The sequence below is a fragment of the Vulpes vulpes genome, chromosome 11 (genome assembly GCF_048418805.1).
Source record: "Vulpes vulpes isolate BD-2025 chromosome 11, VulVul3, whole genome shotgun sequence".
In the NCBI taxonomy this organism is placed as follows: domain Eukaryota; kingdom Metazoa; phylum Chordata; class Mammalia; order Carnivora; family Canidae; genus Vulpes; species Vulpes vulpes.
In genome coordinates, this window is record NC_132790.1 from 18,494,112 (window position 1) to 18,507,024 (window position 12,913).

Below are 12,913 nucleotides of genomic sequence, written 5' to 3' on the forward strand. Positions count from 1 at the left end.
GTTTTGCAACACTCCATCACTTTCCTCCCCTCCTCCCTCATCCCCACCTCCAAGCCACACTTCCTAGCAGCCTTGAAAACACAATCTAGTGGGCTCTTCTATCACTCTTTGTGAAAATTCTTTCCTGCCGTGCGTGCGACAGCTTTTCCATCAGGCTATTTTCTTTTCTGGTCTTCAGAAGGAAGATTCTGTTTGAAAAAATAAACTCAACTCAACTCCTACTGTTACTCAGATTTTCATGGAATAGGATGAGCAGGAGAAATGCATGCAATTTAAATAGAAAAATCAAACGGGGCCAAGGCTGTGGTAACTTATTATGCAGAGATGAAAAGAAAGCAAACTAGAGAGCAAACAGCTTCTGAGCTCTTGGAACCAGTTTTTTTTTTGAAGACTGCATAGAAATATTGACTTAAAAAAGTTCTCAAATTCACTCAAAACGAAGAAATACCTAGGAACCAAAACATTTCTCTTAAAACCAAAGGTCAAATTCAAAGCCTGTGTTCATTACCATTCCACCAAGTAACAATATGAATGTTAATAATGACAGTAAAGAATGTTGGAGCTTTGGGGGATCAGTTATCTGATTACACCCATTTATGTTAAGGGACTGTCATTCGTTAAATAATTATTGAGTGCCTCCTATGTGCCAAGCAGTACACCAGGAGCTACAAAGCAGTAACCATGAGTGAAGTTTATGTGCCTCTTTCCCAAAATAATGGAAAATGCAAGGATGATTCAAGGAAATTAGATCATCTTGATAGATTTCACAAAATTTCTCATTAGCTTCTCAATGATTCTGAAAAGACTGAATAAAAATTCAACACCCCTTCCTAAAAATTGCAGGTCATCATTTACAATTGCGTAAAACTCTTCAAGAGCAGAATGATTATCATACTTTTCACTAAAAAAAAAAGCCTAAAAAAAAAAACCTCTAAGTGACAGTAAAGAAAACTATACAGCAAGATTTAAAAATGGAAAAAACTTCACGCTGATGTGAAGCATACAAAATCAGAGGACTAAATTGTACCTGTAGTGTGAACAGAGCTTTGTAAATTATATGCACACCTGATGACAACGAGGACCAAAAGGAAACAAGGCATTCAAGAGATTTGAATGGTACGAGAGCAGCTACATTTTTCATTTTGACAGCCATTAAATTACATCGAAATATTATTGATGAGATAAGTTCTATCAGAAACTACGCAGAGTGAGAGGGGACGAGTGAGACGGGACAGAGGCATGAAAGAAGCTAAGCTAGGCGACTTTCTAAAACCCCAGATGCCACTAGCAGTCAAGCTGTGTGTGGCTTGAGAAGAGAAGGGTGACTTTGCCAGCAGAGTGCCCCTGAACCTGAACCCGGGCTGGGGCGAGAGTGCCACCTGGGAAACTGTCTAACCAGCCCGACAGGTTATTCCTCTTAGGCCAGCCCTTCCCGCCCTCTCCTCCCTGACTCTCAGCTGGGGCTGGTTTCACCTGCTGTATAAACACCACATGCGGAGCAGCCCAGCCTACCTCCAGACGGGCGGGATGGGGAAGTAAGCAGTGACAGCGTGACCTGGACACAAAAGTGACTTTAACACACGAGCTGCTTTAGAACCCGAGGGCCTTTGCGTGTGCCACCCCTGCCTCCCCACCCCCGCCTTACCTGTTGAAGCATCTCTTCAGCGGCATTGAGTTTCACCTGGTGTCCTTCCAGACACACTTCCAGGTCCCGAATCTTCTCTCCTTGGGCTTCCACTTGGTCTGTGAGGACACTCACCTGTTCGGGAAATATGGCAATTGTGGAGGAGCAGAAATGGCTCACCTCAAGCTGTGAAACTGCACTGCTAATCTTTACACAGAGATGGCTTTTCTTTTTGGCAGGTGGCAGGTGGGGGGGGGGGGGGAGTGAAGGTTCCAGATAAAGCAAACTCCAGTTTTTTCTTACCTTGCCCCTGCCTGACTGACGTGGCTGCGTTTCCCGCTCTTGATGCACTCAACAGAAACACCCAACAGTCACGAGAGCTGCCTCTGGGCTGGCCTCCTGCTCCTTATTCCTCTCACAGAACTCACTCGGGCAGTCTGGACCTCAAGGCATATCTCGGCTGGCTTGCCAGGGCTCCTGCCACCTCATGTGGAAGAGCAATCCAAACTCCTGTGCAAACTAACCAATGCCCTTACCTCTCTCATAAGGGTGTGATGACTGCTCACCTATCAGGCGAGGCTTCTGAAGCAATCAAGGAATGTGGGATGTAAAGGGCATGTATTAGCACTGACAAAACTTGGCTCTAGGAACGTTTTTGTGCCTCACAGGCCAAAACATGACTCTCAGTCATAATACACACAAGCCACGCTGCACATACTGTGGCAGGAAAGTCCTCCATAGAAAAATCACCAAGAGATCTTTTGGAATTAATAAAGATCCATTTACAGGAAGTCATTTAAATTATGCCCTCAATGCATACTGAGAGGATTTTCATAGCCTGTTCTAGTAGCAAAACTAACCCCCAGATCCTCTTTTTTATTAAAAAGGTGCCTCAAAGCAGGAAGGTGAAGAAAGAGAGTGGGTGGCTTCCCCAAATAAAGAAATCAATGATGGGTAAATTGAGATCCTTTAGACACTTCTGGTTTTTAACCAATGGGTGAGGCATTGCCACTTACATATAGATTATCCTAAGTGATTTCTCAGCCCATAAAGGAATGGTAGTCAGAGCAGGAAGGGGTTAGCATGAATTCACTTCTGAGTGTTTAAACAGACTATCAATTATAAAGCTCCCTTTGCAAGGGGGAAAAAAACCCTAAATTGATACCACTACTTTAAGCTTTCCATTTTTATATTCCCAAATGATTAATGAATTTTTGGAACATATTCCTGGAGTTGGTACGTAGTGTGCTAATATTCCACTTACAATCCCCCAACAGGAGCCTGCTGCCAATTAGGCCCATTTTATGGCAGTTTTTTTATTTTTTAATTGAATTTTTTATTTTTTTATTATATATTTTTTAATTGGAGTTCAGTTTGCCAACATATAGCATAACACCCAGTGCTCATCCCATCAAGTGCCCTGTCAGTGCCCGTCACCCAGTCACCCCCCCACCTCCCGCCCACCTCCCTTTCCACCATGAGAGACTCCTAACTCTGGGAAACGAATTAGGCCCATTTTAAACACAAAACTTTGTGGTGGGTTTTTCAATCCTCATGACCCAACACTATCAGCAGTCCTGGCCTCTTTATACCTACAAACTAGACTTTCTAAAGGGTAGGATTCCAGAGGGTGGCCTTTCAAAGCTCCCTGGGTTCCAGTGTTTCTGTTTGGGAAGGATGTGTTATGGTTAGTCTTATTATGAGGATTATCGTTTGCACCACACCTCAAAGTCATGTGCTGGTTCCCAGAGGAATAGCATGAGGTCTCCTGCATTCCATAGCCTGTACCTCGGCTGTGCATAATATTCAGCATACACAGGCTGGGGGGTCCTCATGAACCTGAACACTCAATCACTAGAAGAACCATGAAGAGGCACAGAAAACTGGGACAAATGTATAAAGATCCTAGAATGTGACCTTTATTCAATAAAAGCACATAGTTTTTGAGTTCCTACCCTGGGCTACGCATAATTTTAGGCAAAGGAGGGAATATAGGAGTGGAATGAAAGGGAGGGGGTGAAAATCCTGACTTAAAAAAATTACATTCTAATGAAGATATAAAAGATTTTGGTTTTTAGTACATATGCTGCCGAAGCGAGCACAGAAGAGTTTGGTTTGTTTTTAACTTATTCTGAAAACCAAGTATTTTGTTATATGTGATTTGCCTTGCTCTTCTACAAGCAGACCCAGGAAAACACTCTGGGTGTTTCTTTTTTTTTTTTTTTTTTTAAGGTTTATTTGTTTATTCATGAGAGACATAGAGAGAGAGGCAGAGACACAGGCAGGGGGAGAAGCAGGCTCCATGCAGGACTCGATCCCCGGACTCCAGGATCACGCCCTGGGCCGTAGGCGGGTGCTCAACCACTGAGCTACCCAGGTGTCCCTGGGTGTTTCAATTAATTCACTCTGACTGAGCTGCCTTGTAAATTAAGCAAAATGCTTTACCATGTTGAGAGGCTAACCAGCTCCAGGGGGTCACTACAAAACAGGGTGATCACCTAAGAGCAACTCTGAAAATCTCTTCACAAGCTCCTGGAACGGAAATCGTCAGGATCCACTTCTGACTTCTGTGATAAGCAGCTTCCTAATTGTGTTTGGGTTATTGAAATAGGGATTATTCAATGATTCAGAATTTTTAAAAAACCATGAATGTCAAGAGAACATTCACACATAGGACTTCTTTATTAAAATTAAATTCCTTTAAATAGGAATGTGTTCATTTAGCCATGAAGGTTCCTGGTTCAAAAGTTTGCAAGTCCATACTGTTTGCTGCAAGATTTTAAATCAGGCACTCTGATTAATCATGTCATTGGGATGGACCTTTAAATTACACATCCCTCAAAATATGTGCAGTATAATGTGCTATATAATCTGGTTCCTCCTACCTCTCTGAAGGCAGTTCCCCAGCAGACTTCTTCACGGTCATAAACTCCAGCCACACAGACCCTTGCTTCTTCCCATACACCAAGCTGACTTCTGTCCTGGCTCAGGGTGTGTGTTGGATGGACCACCATCCGAGGGGCTTCCTCCCCAGCTTAGCTTCAGGACTCCTCCTCTCAGGGAGGTCTTCTCTGACTACACAATCCTTACCTTGATTTATTTTTCTCCATAGTATTTATCACTGCCAGAAATGTTTTATGTATTGGTTTCTTATACACACATGTGTATACACACACACAAGCTCTGTAAGAACAGGGAGTTAGTTTATGTTCTTCACGCTGGTTTTAGGTGCTACAACGCTAGCACCTAAAACCAGTGCCTGCCAAGAACCCCTAGCACAGGGATAGGCCTCATGTAAGAATGTTCAACTGTATGTCCTGCCAACCACTCAGGTCCTTTTTAATGAAAAATTAATGGAGAAAAAAAAAAAAAACCCAAAGATACAAAATCATGTAATTATATATTTGGTCTGAGCTTAATTTTCTTAAAATAGGGGCAGGACAGGGGGAAAAAATTGAGAAACAAAGGTCAAAATGTTAAACTCTTTCTGACTTTCCAAAGTTCCTAAAATAATCATTTATTGGGGCACCTGGGTGGCTTAGTGGTTGAGCATCTGCCTTCGGCTCCAGTCGTGATCCCAGGATTGAGTCCCACATCCAGCTTCCCATGGGGAGCCTGCTTCTCCCTCTGCCTCTGTGTCTCTCATAAATAAATAAATAAGTAAAATCTTTAAAAAAAATCATTTATTACTTTTACATTAGGAAAATGAAGTAATAAGGTGAAACAGAAGGAAAAAAGCCAAACATATAGCAGCCTCTTCATTCCAGTGCTCTAGGCTAAAGCCCACAGTCTGTGGAGGGTTCCAGAACTCTACCTGCCCCCTCTTCTGTTTCACTACCAGTCTAACCTACCACCCTTCAAAAAGCTTTTTACTGAGCCAGGATTGAGACATTCATCTTCTTATTCTCCAAATCAACAAGCACAGTGTCGGATACATACCAGACACCAAACAAATGCTTGATTTATGCATCTGAGAGCTAACACAGCAAAGAACCCCTAGCACAGGGATAGGCCTCATGTAAGAATGCTCAACTTCATGTCCTGCCAAGGAACATGACTTTTCAGCACTGAAAATGTTCCTTTGACTATCTTTCTCCATACAAGTTTTGGAGTTTCTCTCTTTGAAACAAGCGAGTCATCAAAGGCTCATTAGCCCATGTTACTAGCTCCAGGGGATTTGGCCTCAAAAGGATCAGTCTAGATCTGGCTCCAGAGGATTTGGGCCTGATCCAGTTAGCATCCACCCTATGTCCATATCACTCATGGCTGTTTTATTAGAGACAGGAAGACATGTCTTATCTCCCTTACAAGACTTCTGGGCTCCTAGAGGACAGGGTCCCATTAATCAGGCTGGATACAGAGCTTCCAGAGTACAGAAGGGGTTGCTCAGTATTACAAGATGAATAAATGAATGCGTTCAGAGCCCCACCGCCAAGTCCAGTTAAACTGGGGCTTCAGTTACTTTCTGCTTTGTTTCAGGAAGATTCTTTTTAAATACATATACTTCAGGAGTAAGATATACCCAGCAGAACAAACCTCTTGTGCTTCCCTCCCACCTAGGGCACCTACAGAGTTGGAGGTAAAAGGATAAGCTGTTTCCCATGAAAATGGACCCACCTGTAAAATGAGGGACTCCTTATCTCCTTCTAGACGTGCCAAGCGTTCCTGGTACGTTTCATTACTAGCAGCACCGTGGTGATTTACCTGGGACTAAAGGGGAAAGGGTGGGGGGGAGAATACATTTAAAAGGCTGGAAAAACATCTTACCAACTTTCAAATGAAGTATGCAATTTGTGAGGACAGTTTCGCTGGTTGCATGTACAAAACCACCCACCTAAACAGGAAACCACAGGATTTCAAAACTACTACGAGAGGACCATTGATAGGTGTGCCTTGAAAGCTGGCCAAACCACCCCCTGGATGACCTCACCCTTGGCCGGGAAGGTCTTGATGGAACTCCAGACCCAGCGGTGCTTGACTTGACTGGGCGTGTTAGGTCTGGCGTAGGCGGAGGCACAGCCTGCCAGAGCACCAACAGCAATGAGTTTACTCTTTGAGAAGGCCAGGGGGCTCGTACCATTCACTGAGGAACTATGTGGGAACATGTCCCGCACAGATCTCGATCTCACCCAACTCTCACATGAGGGTTCTCAGAACTGTAGCACACTTTACAGCATGGAGGCCTTCTTGAGCACCACAGAAAGCACAGAGGATGGGGAACACCAGGCATAAAGCCCTTCATCCATTCACATGTCCCTTCCAGGAATGGCCAGTCCCTCCCCTCCATAAGGGCTCCAGTGGCCAGGCTGGCATGCTGTGTGCTTACTTCTCTCAGCTCTAACACTGCAGGGAAGGAGGAAACATCCTGAGAAGACACCAGATGACAGCCAGAGGGGCCTCAAAGAGCTAATAGGGAACAAAGCATCCAGAAACCCAAAAACAGAGGAGGAGAAGATGTGAATTGGCAGGTGGAAGATAGAATTTATAAAATGCCCTGAGCAAGAGAGAGGAGGCTGCAGGCACTTTTCGGGTGTGTCTGACCTGATTGTAGGCAGGGAGGAGGGAAAGAGGTGGCTGCTAATGGGACTCAACTGGCCCAATGCCATTAACACTCCCTTCCCCCATGCTTAAAGGAAGGCTGAAACTCAGAGGCCCAGAGTAGGCCATCCAGGGGCTTGGCAGCCTGAGAAAGCAGATGTTATTGCTAAATGGGGAAGTGACAATCATCATAATCTGGGCTAGTCCAGGGGAGTAAATGCTCTGAGATATATGAGGCAGTATCCTCCATTCCAAAGACAAGTCGTGGTTGAGCAAAGGAGTCGGTCAGAGAGGGATCAAGGCACAGAGGTCCAGAGGTGGCCCGCTTCTCCTGAGCTCATTTCCCCACATTCCAACCTTTAGAATGGGCTTGCCACCACCCCCCATTAAGAAAGGGCACCTCCTTCCCTCCCTTGTCTCTCACCTTCCCCAGAGCACACCAGGTAAGGGCAGGAGACAGAGCCAGGCCCAGACCTGCAACAGACTCAGGGACTAAGCATTCTGCTTTCAAGCCCTGGAGTCTCACTTGTGAGAGAAGCACCTGCCAGTGGAGGTGCAGTGGGAGGGCCAGCCCAGGGGCCATTCCCTAGGGCAGCTGTACCAGGCATAGGCTCTAGGCCACCCAGGGCAAGGCGCCTACCACCACACCACTGCCCTTCACTCCAGCCTCTCTCTAGTCTACATCTTCTTCACTGTTATGGAAGTTCTTTCATACTACAGACAAAGGGCCTTAACAATCACAAGTGACTTCTTTGTATTGATGGCAGTTTATTGTTGTGACAATGCTGGTCCTCACGTAGCCAAACACCAACTAGCATGCAAGGATATAATTATAACTCATGTTTTCTCAGAATCTCAAGAGAGAGGAAAATAATTCTTAACAGCAGGCCAAGTGCTTCTCTGTGAAATAATTCACATGATGGTGAGAAAATGACCCAGGCCCCTAAGGGAAGCTGGGCAATGTCTGATCCCAGTGCCAAAGTCAGGACATGTAAGGGGCCACCCAGCACTGCTAGCTGCCATGCGTCCAGCAGGAGGTCCAGGAGAGAAAAACCAAAAGGAAGACTCCCTCCCCAAGACTCCAGCAAGCCCCCACACCATGGTGCCTGAGTCAAATGGGTCACAGTACGTTCTTCATGTTATAAGTCTACCCATATAATCACCCAGAGACGCAGCTATTTTTACAACCGACCAAAAACGAAGTTGATGTTATAAGTTCAGTTAACATACAAAATGCATGCCAAAGAGTCTGTAGCAGGTGCTAGATGTAAGTTTAAAAAAACAAATCTGGATCCACTCTAGCAGCCAGTGGAAAAAGCAAACCACAGTGAATTACAAGATGCACAGATCAGCATGGTAAATAAAGTCAAACTGACTGCCTAGGAGAAACGTAACTATTCCTACAGAAAGGAGAGACTTAAAAGTTTTCAGAGACTCTCTATGCAATAGGGTAAACATCCAATATCCATGATGTTATCCTCACAGTAACAGAACCCAGCAGAACTCACTGCCTTCCTCTGATACCTTCTAAATACGTCAAAGGATAATGGATCATATGGGCCAAAGGCAAAAGAAATTCAATAGGACCAATCCAATGTGGCCCAAGCAAAGTACTGTAGGTACATACCAGGCACTTATGCAGTGCTCGGCATGTGTTGGGAACTGTTTAGAGCACTTTAAGTGCCTTAACTCTTTTAATACTTCCCATTACCCTGTGAGAGGAGTACTATTTTGATTCTATTTTACAGATAAAGGAACCAAGGCATAAAGTGTATGAATAAGGCATAAATGGATATTTTTCCTAAGTTACTGCGTAAGTAAATTGGTAAGTCTTCTGTTATAGCTTAATTGAGGAATCAAGTACAAATTTGGTTTAATATACTGGGATTGTATGAAAATTCACTTGAAATAAGTCTGAAAACACTGAACCTAAGTGTCCATTAATAGAGGAGTAGTTAAATAAACTATGGTTCATCCACATTATAGACAATCTCTGGCATTTCAAAATATGAGGTAGATATTTATGAACTGTCACAAAAATATAAGACCTATTAGATAGTGAAAAAAGCGAGATCCAAGGAATCAGAGTGATATTAGAAAACAATACTCTATGGCTCCATGGGTATAGGACATATGCATGAAAATAAATAGACTCAGTGTCTGGAAGGCTACACAGCAACCCGTAACAGTGCTCCTTCTGGGGAAGTGTCTGGGCTATGGAAGGCTGGGGTGGGAAGTTCGGTCAAGGTGGGCTTTTATTTCAACCATAACCATTTTTTGTAAGCAGCTCAAATATTTTCTTGAAAAATTAAAATACATTTTAAAATCCAGAAGCATTGAGTACCTACAACAATGGTTCCTGATACTTCCTTCCTCCCACAGCAGCCTTGAGAGATAGACACGCTGGTCCCTAGGATGGTAATGCTCCTGGCAGAAAGGCACCTCCCTTGCCCCAAATCACTGTTTGAGCACCTTCCCCTCTCATTCAGTCTACCAAAATCACCATTGTTCTCTAGTAGGCTTTCAAGAGGTATTCAAAAACGGTGAAATGGAGACAATGTCCCGAATGCAAGTCTGCATTATCACCATCCTTTGCTTTTCCTGACATGCAGAACCAGGTCTTCGCAATCCAGTTTCCTTAGAAAGCATAGACCAGGATAAAACACCATCTCCACTGAACACAGAGCCAAGAAGAGGATTATTTTAGAATTACCTTGTTGAATGCCACTACTCATCAGCCAAAGGTGAGGATGTCATTAGGGCAGAAAAGGCACGTGGTTATGAAAATTCATTCCAATTACTCAGAAACATGTTTTAAAAGAGTTGAGACACAGCTCTGTTTTGTCCTATTTTGAAAAACGCTTGTTTGTCCAAGGCTATACTGGTTTCCCTAATTCTAACAGTGGAATTGCAATAGAAGGCTCGGACCAATTTGGAGATTGTACATCTGGATCCCTGGGTGACTCAGGTTTGGGAGTCTTTGAACTTCTTGTCCATATTCTCTATGAGGTAAATCAGTGATGGGGTAGCTGCCCAGCTCTCCACGCATGTGAGACTCAGGCATTCCATGGAGGGAAGAAGTCAAGCCAAATTCTGAAGGATGCTTCACGCTAAATTTTTATTCCTCCACATTCTAGTGTGGCAGGTGAATTTAAAGGAAAGTTCTACCCTGTTCCATTCTTTAAAGGATGATCATCCCATTGATGAGTAAAAACGACCTCTTATTTATATTCAACTAATGATGTTAGCCCCCCTAGGCTGGGACCTCTTATTTATATTCAACTAATGATGTTAGCCCTCCTAGTCCCCCCTAGTCTTCTAATAGATGACTGATGTACTAGGTGGGATATACATCTATCTGATGTTCTCTTCTGTTTATGGTTATTTCTACAGATGTGACAGAATAAAAAGGGACCTTCTCATTCAAATTTTCTATGGCCGGAGCTGCTCCTCAATCTATAACCGATATATTGTGTGGAACCAAGGAATCTGTGTGCTCTGTGGAGGTGGAATGGCAACTATAGATGGACACTTACATGTCCTCTTGCATCTTCACCAAAGAATGCCACAGTACAACATGCTTCCTCTCTCCTATCACAGAACTGAATAGATGGGGAGTTCTTCTTGTACGTATGTTGTCAATAATTGGCAAACTTCAGCCAAGATTATCGAAGCCATACCATCTTTGCTTTTACTAAAGCTTTGCTCTCAAGAGTCTGGGCAATCCATCTTCTAAAAGCCAGAACCCTTGAAGGCAAATATGAGACACAGTCCATATGGTCAGATCAAGGTCTTCCTGAGGCTTTGACAGTGACACTGCAGAAAGTGCTCAGGAACAGAGAAAAAACCACAGCACCTTGACTCTCAAAAGGTGAGAAAACTCCAAATGCTTTTGCTTCTAGGACTGAGTCAGCCTAATATACAGCTTCAGCAACCAACAGTCTAAGGCTATTGTCTAAGCCATTCTTATCTGGAAAAGAAAGGCTTTAAGATGATGTAGCAGCCATGCAGGATGTTCTATGGTTGGGGTCGTAGAGTTGATCGTGAAAGTCAATCAGCCTTAGTGATTAGGAGGGTAGGGAGAGGATGGAGAGAGGACTGTGTGTGTCCAGGAAGCAGAGCACTGGCCAGCAAGATTCCAACGTGGATAGTTTCTACAGAAAGGACAGTTTGGACCAAACAAGGACATTAACCTAATCTAGACTGAGTCTGCCTCTACCTCTCCCACAGGTCGGTGAATAAAGAGTTTACTATTGATAAGTTCCTCATGCATGAGAGCTGAATGCCAGGAGACTCAAGAAATAGAGCAGGCTTTCCATATCTTGGGAGGACACTGCATTTTAATTAGGGATGAGATTATCCAGGGACAGTTAAGGCCCCCAAAAGAACTATGGTTACTTGTTTAAAAAGAAAAGAAAAAAAAAAAAAAGGCAAAACAAACCTCCAGACTAGGCAATTTTCCTCTTGCTTTCTTGCTCAGAGGGAAAATAAATGAAGACCAATATGAGAATTTTTCTGAGCCCTGGAATCTACTGTCTGTCCAGAATAGACTGGATCATCACCTTTACTGTAATCACATGGCACAAGTGAGGGCTGCCATTTTCTTAGAGATATTCTCACCCCTCCCAGCCACCTGATCCACGTGCAGATGGTTGGATCCTTCCTCTGAAATTTTAAACTTGGGAATGGAAAATGGTAGTGGTTGTGCTAGAAGGTTTTTGGTTTGTCAGTAGCCACGTTCTCATTCATATGGAAGCAGCAGGTTTACAGCTGGAGTCAGCTAAGAAGCCAACATGCATGGGAACACAAAAGCCAAGAAGAAATGAGATGGTGACATTCTCATCTCTGGTTCACGTGGTGTAAAGGCAGCAATATATCCCTGCCCTTCCTGTTGGTTCCTTCTTAACCTGCACGGTTCAAACTAAGGTTCTGTTGCTTGCAACCAAAAGCCCTGGTCAATGCATTTGTCTCAAAGGGTGATAAATCAATTGATCAAAATTTATTCCTTTGGAATAAAGAAGGAATTCCTGCTATTTGGAGAGAATACTAAGTAACAGAGAAATTCTGCCTACTGTTGATTTCTTGAACTGGCAGTTGAAGAATGAATAGTTAGTTCTGAGCCAACTATAGTCAAAATCAGGAGCGAGGGCCAAAGGGGATCTACTTTGTAGCACAGAGTGTATCTGTGTGGGATGTACTGGGATAAAGACAGCACCCAGTCTCCTTCATGTGTGAAATGGAGAACTTCCTATCTACCATCTGTTGGCCTCCATTATTTCCCACGTAGAGCAAAAAGGTTAAGGCAGGGAATGTTACAAAGTTCAACAGGCCAATGAGTATCAACTGGGCATGTGTGGTGATGGGTGGGTGGGTGGGTATAGGGAAAGAGAAAAACAAGTTAAAACACAATAAACAAGAAGGTAAAGTAAGGTTAAAAGGATGAGTGGGAAATAAAAAAAAATGGGTAATAAGAATATGAAACCACCTCACCACCCATTTAAGAAGTTCTTTGCAAAGACTGACCTGTCCTACACAGCTGTACAAACGTAATGTCTGGGAGCACGGAGGCCAAGAGCAACAGGTTCCCTGTACCTACCCTTTACCCAGCTGGAATTCAAGGCAGGGGATCCCTGGAGACTTTGCTGTGGGCCTTCTATATGCATGTACAGAATTCCTACAGCTGCCTGCTACACAGGCATGACATCTGCAAAATGACAGCTAGGAATGGCTAGGGGACAGGGCTGCACTAAT

At 43.8% G+C, this 12,913-nt stretch overlaps 1 protein-coding gene across 13 annotated transcripts in view; it reads right to left on the reverse strand.

Moving 5' to 3' along the window:
• PPFIBP2 (PPFIA binding protein 2) overlaps positions 1–12,913 on the reverse strand; it is a 147,980-nt gene that overhangs the window by 57,296 nt on the left and 77,771 nt on the right. For 10 of the 13 annotated variants that reach the window (XM_072725705.1, XM_026008332.2, XM_072725707.1 and 7 more), the window contains 2 exons: positions 6,242–6,334; positions 1,646–1,759 (listed from right to left, as the gene is read on the reverse strand). In XM_072725705.1, the coding sequence (XP_072581806.1) occupies positions 1,646–1,759; positions 6,242–6,334 (207 nt within the window). Of the gene's footprint in view, positions 1–1,645; positions 1,760–1,927; positions 2,168–6,241; positions 6,335–12,913 lie in introns of those variants that run through there. The other 3 variants (XM_072725713.1, XM_072725712.1, XM_072725714.1) reach the window with 2 other exon arrangements.